The sequence below is a fragment of the Falco biarmicus genome, chromosome 16 (genome assembly GCF_023638135.1).
Source record: "Falco biarmicus isolate bFalBia1 chromosome 16, bFalBia1.pri, whole genome shotgun sequence".
Lineage (NCBI taxonomy): Eukaryota > Metazoa > Chordata > Aves > Falconiformes > Falconidae > Falco > Falco biarmicus.
In genome coordinates, this window is record NC_079303.1 from 7,884,573 (window position 1) to 7,898,385 (window position 13,813).

The following is a 13,813-nucleotide window of genomic DNA, read 5'->3' on the forward strand; positions in this document are numbered from 1 at the left end:
AAGGAAAAACTGAGAGCGGGAAGTACAGCTGTGCACCGATGTACCAATAGAAATTCCACAGCTGCTCTGAGGAACACTTCTCCACTCAAAGCACTGGTAGGAAATCTATGAGCTATGTTGGGTGGGAGAAGCTTCCTTTTCTCTGCTGAGGCACTGGGCCACAGGGAGGCTGGTGGCTGAGCACGGTGTCCTGTGGTCCCTTGTGTCTCAGGAACTCACCATCCAGTGGGAAGGCAATGGCTGTGGAGGGAGCAGGGAGGTCATTCCTGCCTCCGGAGGGGACAGGCCAGGAGCAGGAATGTGGCTGGGAAAGGGACTGTGAGGTCACCTCTGTCTGAAAGAGCAGAGAGGTGAGCCCCTGCCTCATGGCTGGGACACGTGCTGTTAAGCTCCATCTGCCAGTGTCTCGGGCAGGCCAGCAGAAGGCCCCTGGGTGGCACATGGGCTGTGAGATCCCCTCTGCCTAAGGACCTGGGCTCCCTCCAGGAAGGGGCTTATTTCTTGCTTGTCACATCTCTGCTGCCTGAGTACATCTTGGCACAGCAGCAGGCACACAGGTTGGTCATGTCTAGGCAAGAAGCTGAAAGGCTAGCAGCCTTGGAAGAGCGTGGTGAGGCCATGGCGTGGTCAGGTGAAAGGGCACAAGGAGGGTGCTGGGTTGGGATGCCTGCCTGAAGGGTGGTTTCCCAGGTGGTGGAGCTTTCCTTGGAGGTAGGAAAGAGCAGGGGAGAGAAGCATGGCCACACAGTGCATCTCGGACAGTGGAGACTGGAGGTCAGGAGGAGGAAATGTCACTCAAGGGCTAATGCTGTGGTAAGAGAAGTCCTCCACAAGGAGTAGAAGATCTGTGCATGTCTTTGTGTTTCAAGGAACAGAGTGTGAGGCTGGACAGACACCAGTGCATGTGTGGAAACGCCAGGGTGAGAGCAAGGTGGGGAAGCCAGGCGGGTGTCTGCAGCCTGCAGGGAAAAAGCAGCAGCTGTGGGACAGCGTAGGACACCCTGTGATGGACATGGCAAAGGGCACTGGCAAGGCTGGGAGTCACCAAGAGAAGCAAAGTCTTTGTCCTTGTGGTTACAGCCATTGTCTCTGCCACCGAGGCCTATGAAGAGGTAAATTGTCCTTAGGCCCTGGGGCCTCATGGCCTCCTTGCAACCACTTGCAGGACACTCTTCTCCCCTTGAGCGATACTGCCCGGTGAAAGTTCCCAGCATTGGCCACAGCCTGCCACCCTGATTCCTGGCACCTGCACTCTGCTGCTCTCCTGACTCACCACCCCCCCCCCACCCCCCACCCCCCCGGAGATGAGACTCCACCATTTCTTTGCTACGAGAGCCAAGGTGGACACGGATGATGCAGGGTTTCAGATTCAGCTGAGCATCACAGTTGTTGGATCATCTGTCAGCTGTGCTAGAATGCCGATGCAAAGAACCTGCAGACACCTAAAGGAGCACTGTCACTGTGCTGTCCTGTGACTGTCGGGGGGGGAAGGGGGGGATGGCCTGACCGCTGGCTTGTAGGATCCCACCAAGACTCTCTCTTCCTGCCCTCCCTCCTTCTTCACTTACTTTGGTGTCTGTAGGGTTGTTTCTCTCACACATTTCTCACTCCTCTCCCTTACAGATGCTGCACACTGTGTTTTATCCTCTCTTCCTCAGGTTATCAGAGAGGTGCCACTGGTATTGCTTATTGGCTCAGCTTTGGGCGGTGACTGGTCCATTTCAGAGCCAAATGAAAGTGTCTTTTATGGACATGGAGTCAGCTGTTGATCCCTTGTCAACTTTGCCAGCCCTACAAACTCCCTGAGTACTCCTAAACCCTTGCCATTTAAACCCACTGGATCTTTAAAGTCCCCAATAAGATGTGAGGTTTTTCATCCTAAGGCTTCCTCACGCTGGTTAAATAAGAATTTTTTTCTTCTTCCTCTCCTTGATTTAGGGTCTTTATGTCAGAGAAGAGATGCATTGGACCTCAGCTGTAGCACCAGGGCCAAGATCAGATGTGTAACAATAAATGTGGGTAACAAGTGCCCAGGGTCCCATGAAAGCAAAAGTTTGCTGCAGAGCATGCTGGGATTGTTGGCAGGTGGCATTGTAAAGGTGAAATGAGATGTCCCGCAGGAAGGCAAACCATGCTGTCCTTGGGACCAGAGAGATGCAGGGCTGGACTGTGCAGTGGTGGCAGGAGAGGGCATTGCTGCAAGTGATATCTCTGCAGCCCCAGAGGACCTGTGGTTCAGGTGAAGCTGATGTCCAGGTAGGACCAAGTGCTTTTGAAAGTGTCCTTGTCTATGGACAACCCATTATCCAAGATCAATGTGAAAACAATTGGTCTGCTCCTCATCTGCATCACCACGGGGATGACTATCTACAGTGCTGGCTAAGTGGGGAGGTCCTAGGAGACTGAAGGTTAGTCAGAGTGGTGCCCACCTACAAGAAGGGTAGGAAGGAGGATGCGGATAACTACAGGTGGATCAACCTGGTCTTAGTGCCAGGGAAGGCTGTGAGCAAATCATCCTGAGCACCATCAATCAGCAGGTGGAGGAAAACCAGGAGATCAGGACTAGCCAGCATGGGTTTATGAAAGGCAGGTCTTACATGATGAATCTGATCTCCTTCTGTGACAAGGTGATCTGCCTAGTGGGTGAGGGAAAGGCTGTGCATGCTGCCTACCTGGACCTTAGGAAAGACTTTTGACTTCATCTCCCACAGCATTCTTATGCAGAAACTGCCTGCTTATGGCTTGGCTGCGTGCTCTCTATGCTGGGTTAAAGCTGGCTGGACAGCCAAGCCCCAGGAGTGGTAGTAAATGGAGTGACATCCAGGTGACGGCCCATAAGGAGTGGTGTTCCCCGGGGCTCAGTGTTGGGGTCAGTCCTGCTCCAGAACTTTATCAATGATGCGGCCAGGGGGATTGCGTGCACCCTCAGTGAGTCTGCATACAACGACAAGTTGGGTGGGAGGGCTGATGTGCTTGAGGGCAGGAAGGCTCTGCAGTGGGATCTGCACAGGTTGGACAATCTGAATGGGACCAATTGTATGAAGTTCAACCAGGAGAAGTGCCAGTTCTGCACTTGGGTCACAACAACCCCACACAACGCTACAGGCTTGGGGAAGAGTGGCTGGAAGGCTGCCTGGTGGGAAAGTACCCTGAGGGTGATGATTGACGGATGGTTGAGCATGAGCCAGCAGTGTGCCCAGGTGGCCAATTTCATCCTGGCTGGTATCAGAAACAGTGTGGCCAGCAGGACCAGGGCAGTGATCGACCCCCTGTAGTCAGAATTGCTTCCCTGTACTCGGCACTCCTGAAGCCAAACCTCGAACACCATGTTTCTGTCTTGGACTCCTTACTTCAAGAGAAACCTTGACGTGCTGGAGTATGTCCAGAGATGAGCAACAAAGCTGGTGAAGGGTCTGGAGCCTTGGTATGTTGAGGAGCAGCTGAGAGGACTTGGGTTCTTTACTGTGGAGAAGAGGAGTCTCAGGGGGGTTCTTACTGCTCTCTAGAAGTACCTGAAAGGATGTTGTAGATGGGTGGGGGTAGGTCTCTTCTCCCGCATAACAAGAGAAAAGGGAAAAAAGGAAACGGCCTCAGTTTGCACCAGGAGAGGTTTACGTTGGGCATGAGGCAAAACATCTTCACTACAAGGGTGGTCAAGCATTGGAACAGGCTTCCCAGGGAGGCGGTGGAATCACCAGCCCTGGAGGTGTTTCAGAAATACATAGACGCAGTGCTTGGGGACATGATTTAGTGATGGAATTGACTATCCTGTGGTAATGGTTGGATTTGATGATCTTTATGGTCTTTTCCATCCTAAATCATTCTGTTTCCATGATTCTATGACACTGCAAGCCTACCTAGACCAGATGCTGAGAAAGCTGGTCCAGCTTAGCCTGCCTCAGTATGGGGGTTGGACTAGATGATCTCCAGAGGTCAGTCCAACCTGAAAAAAAGCCATAGAGCTAAAAGAACATATATAAATTGTGTCAGCACCAATACAGGAGTTCATGTGAAGAATGTTTCTCCATTCAAATTACTTTTGTGAAATGTATTTGACCAATCAGGGAGAAGCAAGCCTGCTTTTCTATGGTCAGGTGGTGGGCCAGAATGAGGGTGATGGGGAGGTATGGTATTAGGAGGGCAACTGGGTCTCAGGAACCCCTAACGCAGGAAGAAGGGCATGGCTGTGAAGGGGCCTATGAGGCCAGTTCTGTCTCTGGAGGTGACAGGCCAGCAACAGGAACATGTGGCTGGGGAAGTCCCTCTGCCAAGGTACAGCATAGGTCCTCTCCAGGAAAAGGGCTGGGGTACAGGCTGTCATGTCCATTTTGCCTGTGGACACGACAGGACAGCAGCAGGCATGTGGCTTGGTCATGTCCCTGGAGAAGCTGAAAGGCCAGCAGGAGTCACGTGGTGTAGAAGACCATGTGCAGGTGACTTCACTTTGTTGAGGGGAAAGACCACGAGAAAAAGCAAACATTGTTGGTTCCCTGCATAAAGGGGGGTTCCTGCGACTGTAAAGCTTTCCTGGGTAGTGGGAAAAAGCAGGAGAGAGGAAAAGATTTCACAAAGTGTAATATTGAAAATGGAGAGTGACTGTCTGGAGGAAGAACTGTCACTCCAAGGGTCCTGCTGTGGTGCAGGAGCTCAGCCACAGTGAATCTGGATCAGCCCGTGGCTTTGTGTTTCAAGGAACAGCCGGTGAGAGTGGAGGTACCTCAGTGAACACATGGAACTCTTGGGGTGAGAGCAAGGTAGGGCAGCGAGATGGTGCCTACAGCCTGCAGGGAAACAGGGGCAGGTGTCCAACCATGTAGAACAACCTGCGGTGGAGATGGAAAAGTGTTTTAGCAAGGCTGGAAAGCATGAAGAGAACCCAGCTCTTTGTCCCCTTGGCTATGGCAGCTGTTTCTGACACTGAGGCCTGTGAGAAGACAAGTTGTCCTCATGGCACTGGGTCATCGTTGCCTCCTTGCAGCCCCATGGGGAAGCTGGAAGTTGTTGTGCCATTGTTGTCCTTAACATTGCATTGGATCCCCCACCTTCCATGGTCCCCAGGAAGAGCCCTGAGCCCTCTGTGAGGGACAGCACCGACCTTCCCACAGGCTGCAGGCCATGGCTTGGCCTTTCTGCTTCATCAAGCAAGCCAAGGCTTTGCTCAGCAGCAGAGCTGCCTGCACAGCGCCTTTGCCTACCTGCACTCACAGCCTCCAAGGATGGGCTCTAACAAGGCCATGGGGAGGCTTTCTCGGTCATGGCCCTCAGCGGGGCTTGTTAATGCTTCCAGGGACATTGGGGTTTGCTTCTGACTTGGTGTTCTTGAGAGGTTTCTTCAGTCTCCTCTGAAGACCTCAAGTTCACAGCACCAAAGACACCCTGGGCTCATTACGAATCAGAAAGCCCTGACAAGCCATGTCTCTCCCATCAGGGACATCTGGTCTTCAAGTCTTGCTTGCACAGTTAATGAGATAAGTTTCAGAAGTACAGTGAAAGAGGAAAGCAGGTAATGACCACTCTGGAGAAGTGATAGAAGACTTTTCCAATTGCTCTTGATGCAGAGTGTCTCCTTAATAGGTGTGTCCAGGTGGGAAAAGCAGTCCCTGGAGCTAAACACTGTGTGGACAGCCTTGCTCCTCAACTCTACAGCCCCACTATTTTAGTCCTCAGCCCCATGGGACTTACATCACTTTACATGAGACTTCTTCAACCAACTCTGCAGCTGAATATAGCAAGTGCTTGGCAGTAATTATTGCCTGCTTTCCTTAGAGAACGGGGTATAAACAGAAAAGTGGGATTGCTTATCAAGGGCTGTGTGGGGGAGAGGATTAGAAACTACTAAATAAAAAATACATTTCTCAGATACTCAAGCAGATCCCCATGAGGTCTATTGCCACAACTGAAGAGTTGCCCATAGGGAATATTAGAGACACTACTGAAAGACAGTCCAACTTTTCCTCTCTGAACCTTAAAGGAGAAGCTGCATAGGTAAAATGGATTGGCGTGATCATAGAGGAAGAGGAGAAAGGCATCTGGAGATGAACTTCTTAACCCAGAGCTGTAAATCAGGAAACCAGGATGTCAGCGTATTCCAAATGCCTTGAATTCCATAAAAGGTGTGAACTTTCGGGAACTCATGAAAAATACTAGGATGTTTACAAATCTTTTTTATATCTGTAGAAATTCCCCCACTTTGATCTACATATACGCAATGAACGGTATTAACAACAGTACAGCGTCTGCCTTGAGACGCCAGCTTCATATCTAATGCCATTCCATTTTGCACAGCTATAGGGGCTATTTCTCACACTTCTTCCTGCAGAGCCTTCATGGCACCTGCAGGGTCCTTGGCCATCTCTTCCATTGCTGTGCATCCCTTTATCACTGCCTTCTCATATTCAGGAACCGCTAACCAAGGAGTAACCAAGGCCACAAGAAGGCTGATGATCTGGGCTATCATTATGACACCTATTACATCTGAGAAGCTCATAGGCCACTTGGAGGCACGTGGCCATGTTGGCAAGATTGAGGTCCCTGGAGTCTCCAGCTTCCTTGGGGGACTGGCCATCAGCAGCCCAGCTGGTTATGGCTGCAGTAAGAAAGGCACTTGGACTCTGAGACAAAGTGTCATTTCAAATGGCCTTGGTTAGAGCAAACTCTCCTCACACGGAGACAACCGTGTCAGCTGTATGCCGTCCCTTCCGAGGCCGGGAACACAGAGTTTACAGTGTTGGGAGAGTGGTGCAGCAAGTTGTGCAGATCCTGCCTGCAGAAGGCTTATCCCACATTGTCTCCTGTGAGACCTTCAAGTGCTTTCTGCCAGGGAAACCCATTCTAGTCATCACTTCTCGTGTTCTAAGAGGAGATGTTCACTTGGGAGTTGGTAACTGCAGTCCCAGGTAAAGGTAAGGGCGAGCGGTTGGCCATTCACCAGCAGCTTCCTGCAGATTTCTTCTTCCAATATGGCTTGTCCTGCAACCCAGGGACACACTCAGCACAGCACAGCCTGAAGGCCAAGAGGTACGTGGAGCACAGCACAGGCCTGCTCAGGTTTCCTGTGACACTCATCACTAACTCCTTCATGTACAATGGTCCTCTGCTCACATTCTCTGAACCTCCTGATGAAGGTTAGAAGGAGAACAACATCTCCTTTAGACTGCTAGGGAAAGAGACCTTTACTTGAAGGCCTTGGTTGAAGAGAAAGCGGAAGATGATCCCTCACCAACATGGCACAAATGCTCTCATGGACTTGTTTTGAACAAAAAGACAATGTAGGAGTGGTGAAAATTCTGGACAACATCTTTGAGTCAAGTATGGGTGAATCTGGTAAAGTAGAAATGAAGGGCAAGTCAGCAAGACAAATTGTAGAAGGGCTGAGTATAGAGGAAAGATCACCTCCACCAGCCCCTGGGCAGAGCTCTTCCTAATGCAGCCCTGGATGCCATTGGCCTTATTTGAAAGGTGCAAAGCCAGGAGAAGAAGAGGTTTTGGGGACACCTGATAACAGCTTTCCCATGTGTTCTTGGGTCATATCAGCAAGAAAAGGCAAACAGGTTTATGCCTCTTGTGCATGATGGGAGGATGAAGGCAATGGGCATCAGCTGAAGCAAGGGAAGACAATCTTTCTCCCCATAACAGCAAGGAAGATGTGTATGACTGGGAGTGAGGTCAGTGAAGAGTCACTGAGATGCTCAGGGGCTGGAACACTTTCCTGAGAGGGGAAACTCTCTATGCTGGGTTAAAGCTGGCTGGACAGCCAAGCCCCAGGAGTGGTAGTAAATGGAGTGACATCCAGGTGACGGCCCATAAGGAGTGGTGTTCCCCAGGGCTCAGTGTTGGGGCCAGTCCTGCTCCAGAACTTTATCAATGATGCGGCCAGGGGGATTGCGTGCACCCTCAGTGAGTCTGCATACAACGACAAGTTGGGTGGGAGGGCTGATGTGCTTGAGGGCAGGAAGGCTCTGCAGAGGGATCTGCACGGGTTGGACAATTTCAATGAGTCAAGTTGTATGAAGTTCAACCAGGAGAAGTGTTAGTTCTGCACTTGGGTCACAACAAGCCCACACAACGCTACAGGCGTGGGGCAGAGTGGCTGGAAGGCTGCCTGGTGGGAAAGTACCCAGAGGGTTCAGGTTGACAGATGGTTGAGCATGAGCCAGCAGTGTGCCCAGGTGGCCAATATCATCCTGGCTTGTATCAGAACAAAGGCGTACCAGAAACAGTGTGGTCAGCAGGACCAAGGCAGTGTTCGACCCCTTGTAAATGGCTGAAGCCAAACCTAAGACACTGTGTTGTCATTTTGGGCCCCTCACTTCAAGAGAAACGTTGAGGTGCAGGGGAAGGCTCCTTGCAGCTCTCACGCACCTCTGGTGGACCCCTTGCACTGGCAGACCCCGTAGGGAAGGGTGCTTGCCCACTACCCCATGATGCTTCTCCACAGCCAGGACAGACCCCCAGTACAGCCCCACCAGCGTTCCCCAGGAAGGGGCATGTGAACGCCACACAGCTTTGCTACCCTGACAGCAAGACCAAGATTGACCTCTGGCCCAGACCAGAGAGTGGAGAGGACAAAAACAACCCAAAAGTACCCCAAGGTCCCCTCCCAACTCCACCCTCAAGGAAGGCTGGCCAGCACACAGATGTTGGCATTGCAGGGTTGGTGGTGCTGGCCCCGTGTCTTCCCCTTTCACATGAAATTCAACTCCCAAAACAAAACACAGCTGAAACAGGAAACTACGGTGGGAATGGGAAATCTGCACTGAGCACAGGAAAGCATCAGCAGGATGGGAAACCATTGAGATGGGCAGTTGTTCCAGAATTAAAAGTCAAACCATCACAACGCTGGCTGAAGCAGGTGCTGGTAGAATGATTGCCATGGGGACAGAACACTGTTTGCCCCAACAAATGCCAACTGGCCAGCCGCCACGGCACATATTGCAGCAAACTCCTCGTGGTGCTCCTGCCCTCCGGGTAACCCCCAACCAGCTCTGCCGGCCAGAATCTCACCCCATCACCCCCCTTTGCTTCCCCCAAGAGAGAGGTTCCCCCTCCAGCTGCCGATGGTGTCAGAGGTGCTCGGCATGAGCTTCAACACTCCGACCATGCCACCACCAGTCACTGCTGGCATGCTGCCCTCTGCCAAAACCACAACAAAGCCCCAAGGTGAGGTCTGGGAGGGCAGAGCCCGTAGATGGGTGGCCGTGCCAAGGAAAGCTTGCATTGCCCTGGAGGTGGCTTGGATTTGTTGTCATTTTTGAGAAGTGGGGACCACCCCAGCAAGCCCAGAGAAGCCCCTGGACCTGCCCGAGCTGTGGCCAGATGCCTTCAATGAGGCCTCTCCTGAGCTGGCAGAGGACAGCATCAGTTTCAGGATGAGCATTTGTCCACCATGGACAGCAGTGACCCGCTCACGTGGCTTGACAGCATCCTGGAGCTCCCTAAAGTTCTCAACAGCTGCTGTTTGACAACCCTTCTCAACAAGCTCCCAGAGCTCTCAGAAAACGTGGCAAATGGTGGCTGCTCCATACAGCAGACAGTGACTGCAGGGCTAGGGGACAGCAAAGACACAGACAGTGGTGTCCCTGATGTCCATGTCTTGACCACCACCCTCACCTGACCTCTTGGAGTACATGATGGAGGGCGAATGTCCAAAAGAAAAAATTGGCGGCCGCGACGCAGGAGGACACCAATTCCTCCTGGTGGAAGGTGGCAACATCCCCCTGTCGCATGCTGGTCTGAGACCGGAGCATTGTTCTGTTTGTCTTCTTGGGAACAGAATTAAGACTCAAAACAGAGTCAAGAGCCAAGGAACTTTATTTGCCCAACAATCAGTCTGTGAATGCAAAGGGAGAGAGAGCGAGAGAGAAAGACAGAAAGAAAAGAAAGAAAGAAGGAAAAATAAAAGAGTTCAGAGCAATAGCTACCACCCGGAGCTGCAGCATCCCGACAGTCCGATTTGTTTCCAAGTCCAGTGGCAGAACGTTCCATCCAATGTTAGGTGGTTCCGTTTTTTTATAGAGTTGTTACAAGCTGTTCTGCTACACCACACCTTCCACCCGGCAATGGTGTACGTGCCCAACATTCCTCAGGGGCCTCCAGGTACCTTTATCCCCCTGACCCCCGGTCTGGGCACAAGCACAGGGGTTTGGTTAAGTTTTGCAGGATCAGCCTCCCCTGTTGCTCCATGGCGTCAGTCAGCTTCCTCCTTAAACCTCTGCAGTGGCAGTGGTGTGATCTTCCTGCCTTAAATCTCTTCTGTAGCAGTGATATCTTCCTGCCTTAACGACGTACAGATCGTTCACTGTGGTGATGGCATGAGCTTCCTGCCATAGCAATGTTGAGAAAACACATCTGCTATGGCGATGGTGGGTCTCACCGGTGCAGTTTCTCACACCCCCTTGCTGTACCCCAAGGGGAAGCAGGGTGGGCTGGCAGCGCTCCTCCCCACCTGCCTGCCAGGGAGTCCCATGGAGCTCTCTCAGGTGGGTACGATGGACACTTCAGAGGAGAGCTGAAGTGTCCAGAAAACCAGAAGGGTCCAAAAGACCAGAAGACCAGAGGGTCCCCAGAATGGTCCCCCAGAGAGTCTCCTGCAGATCCTGCTGCAGAGTCCCCTGGCCAGACACACGGCTGCCGCTCAGCATCATCTGCCCCACATGGCCCAATTGGTGGAGGAGGCACTGCAGAGGCAGCCCCGGGTCATTTTGACCCACTTGCAGTCACCACTGGGTGTCCTCTCCAGACGGGTGGTGCCCAGATCGAGCAAGGCTGCTGGCAAAAAAGCCAAGCACCCTGCACTGGCTGGTACCCCCAGGATGCTAAAGACCTCCCTACAAGACAGCATGACACCCAGGAAGTGCAAGAAGATGGTGGTCTGCTAGGTGGCAAAAAGCTCCAAAACCCTCTGGGAGGGGAACCTGGACAGGGACGGCACAGCTGCGGGCTGTAGTGGGCAGCAGGTGGGCGGCAGCAAGCAGAGGGCATCCAACAGCGACTCCGTGCTCACCAAGTGAGCCAGAACCCTGAGGGACTCCAGGAGACAAAGTGCCCCACACTGCCCTGACCGCTGTTGATATATTGATAGAGAAGGTGTGGAGCACAGATCCCTGTGACGTGTGACCTGCACCCGCCCACTACAGCCCCAGCCCTCTCCCATATCTCTCCTTCTTAATTCATTAAAGGCTTGATGTTCCGTGCACAGTGCCTCTGCTTGCGGTCATTCACGCAGTGGGAGACAGGGATTAATGCAGCCCCTGCCGCATGCAGAGAACTGACCTTCCACACTCCCCTGTCTAGGTGACACCTCCACCGACATGACCCACTCTCTAAAGCAGTTTCAAATGAAGGGACTTCCCATCAAGGGAGGCAGCCTTGGCAGGGGTGAGAAACAAAGACCAGGTCGTGAAAAGAACACCGTTAGCTACGTTGCGCAGGAAGAAGCCTTCCAATGAGGAAAGTTCTGGCAGCAAGAGAACACAAGCTGGTAAGGTCTTGGGATCCACTGACACCAACAGAAAATGAGTTAAAAATAGGACAAAGATAATTGCGGCAGTGGGAGATGGCGACCTCCAACTCAAATAGTTCCACCCGAAAGAGGCCAAGACCCTGCTTGGAGAACATGCGTAGTTAGGTAAAACACATCAGTAGTGCTATTGAGGATGCATACGTATTTGCATTAGAAGTGAAAAACCAGTAACCAAACCTGTGTATGACACATGACTATGCAGTGTATGGCACTCTGAGAAAGGCCCCGAAACCCTTCTCAGTATTCCAATTGGATCAAAAAAATTTCTGTGCACTTTTTAATTGATGGAGCTGTCCAAATGTCAGTAGTCACTGCTGACCCCGGCCAAGGCATTACTTACACAACCTGGCTGCCGCAAAGTAAGGTATACCGGAATAGAGGGAGTAAGTAAGGAAAGCTAAGTGGCCAAAATTAATTTATGGCTACCCCGGCCAGGAAAAACAAATGGCAGATGCAGAATTGCTCGCTGGAGAAGCTGAGAGTAACATTTTGGGATCTGACCTGCCATATGGTCGGTGCAGGAAAACGCCTGGCCGGTCTGTATGGTCTTTTGCTTCTCTGGTGACAGCAGATGAGGAAGACGATAGGGAGCCCCACATAATTACTGGGTGGATGTGGGAGAAAAATGGAACAGGGAAATTAATTTGTCTGTTACAACCATCCACACCTCTTCCTCGCTCTCCAGTTACCAGTTAAAACAATGCCCCTTGACAGCAGCAGCAAACTCCGCTATGGATGGGGTGGTGGCACATTTAGAAAAGAGAGGTATCAGCACTAGAGCCCACTCTCCATACAGTTTTCTGCTTTGACCAGTCAGAAAGCCTTACGGGCAATGGCACCTAACTCTCGATAGCCGCAAGCTAAATGCTAACTCCCTTTTAGTGCCCAACAAGACCCAGCTGGTGACACAAATACAGGGAGCCTCCCTGATTTGGAAGGCTCCTTTTGATATGGGAGATATGTTCCTCTAGATTCCGCTCCACATCCAAGATAAAGCCCAGCGTGCCTTTACCTGGAAAGGGACTCAGTACGTTCTCAATAGGCCTCTGTAAGGATATAAACACTGCCCTGCTATTGCTCACAATGCTCTGGCTGTAGTCTTAGCACAGATCTATTCCACCTGGCATCACAGTGTATCGGTACATTGATGGAATCCTCAGCGGGTGAGAAGGGACAGAAAGCATTAGAGAGACAATGAAAACCATTTGGGAAACACTGATCAAGTTGGACTCAAAGTCCCAGAATCAAAGTGCCAAGGGCCAGCACAAGAAGGTAGATTCCAAGGAGTCTGGTGGGTTAGAGGAGCTGCCTCTGTTGCACCAGAGACACTGGAACAGAAAGCATCTGGGCACAATCCATCTAGTATGCTGGAACTACAAGTTTGCATTCTGATGTAACCGTATTCTTGCCTTTTCTGTCGTTGCTCAGCCCTGGTATAATTTGTTGAAAAAGGGAAAATCATGGCAGTGGACATCGGATCAGCTCTGTGGTACCGTCATGTTCCCATTCCTATTCAAATACAGGAACTTATTAGTAAGCATGGGCAAATTCCTGGAACACCACGATTCGCACAGTAGCCCACAAATCCCTCAACTAGATTTGTTCTGCCTGTATTGATGACAGTTACATGGCTCTACATTATGAGGGAAAGCAGGTTACACAGCTTGCTCGTTTGATGTGCAGGGCTGTGTTTCAAAGGACTATGACAAGCCCAGAAGAGCACAGCATAGTACGGCTTACGAATCAAGTAAATATCACATCACAAACCATACTGCATGTGGCTTCACGAGAAACTGGGGTTTATGTAGGTGCATGGGAAGCGGGTCTGTTGCTCAAAACACAGCAAATACTGTTTAAAAGTATTCATATACTGAAACAATAAGATGACATACTTTTTCATTTGTCTCTAAATCCCCATGTAGATGTAATTCCTGAAATCGTACAGCTTGAGGCACTTTTCATGTAAAGCCAAGAAAGCTCAACTCAGAAGGCAAAGAACCTTATTAACAGAACGGATCATCTGTGACTACAAGACACCTTCCCTCTCATTGAAACAGAACAGCATAGTTAAAAGCAGGTTTTAAATTCCACGTGGAGATATTGAGAGCTTGAAAACTACAGGACATACTCTTTTCAGCAAAAAATATTCCATTCCTTTCCACTTCTCTGTCAGCCTTACACTAGTGTTTCTTATTTTTCATGCTGCAGCACAGAAAGCCAGTCCCCACAGCTGCACAAAGGCTTCCACTGCCAGTGCGCAAAGCATTGAGGAGTCTGGGCTCCGTCTTGGCT

At 51.1% G+C, this 13,813-nt stretch overlaps 1 protein-coding gene across 1 annotated transcript in view; it reads left to right on the forward strand.

Annotated features, from left to right (window-relative positions):
* The window catches only part of LOC130159827 (ubiquitin carboxyl-terminal hydrolase 42-like), a 51,826-nt gene extending 40,379 nt beyond the window's left edge, over positions 1-11,447 (forward strand). Inside the window, exons 13-16 of the mRNA XM_056361867.1 lie at positions 6,400-6,591; positions 6,704-6,896; positions 9,032-9,159; positions 11,293-11,447. Coding sequence (XP_056217842.1) covers positions 6,400-6,591; positions 6,704-6,896; positions 9,032-9,159; positions 11,293-11,447 — 668 coding nt within the window. The remainder of the gene's footprint in view (positions 1-6,399; positions 6,592-6,703; positions 6,897-9,031; positions 9,160-11,292) is intronic.
* The last annotated feature ends 2,366 nt before the right edge of the window (positions 11,448-13,813 follow it).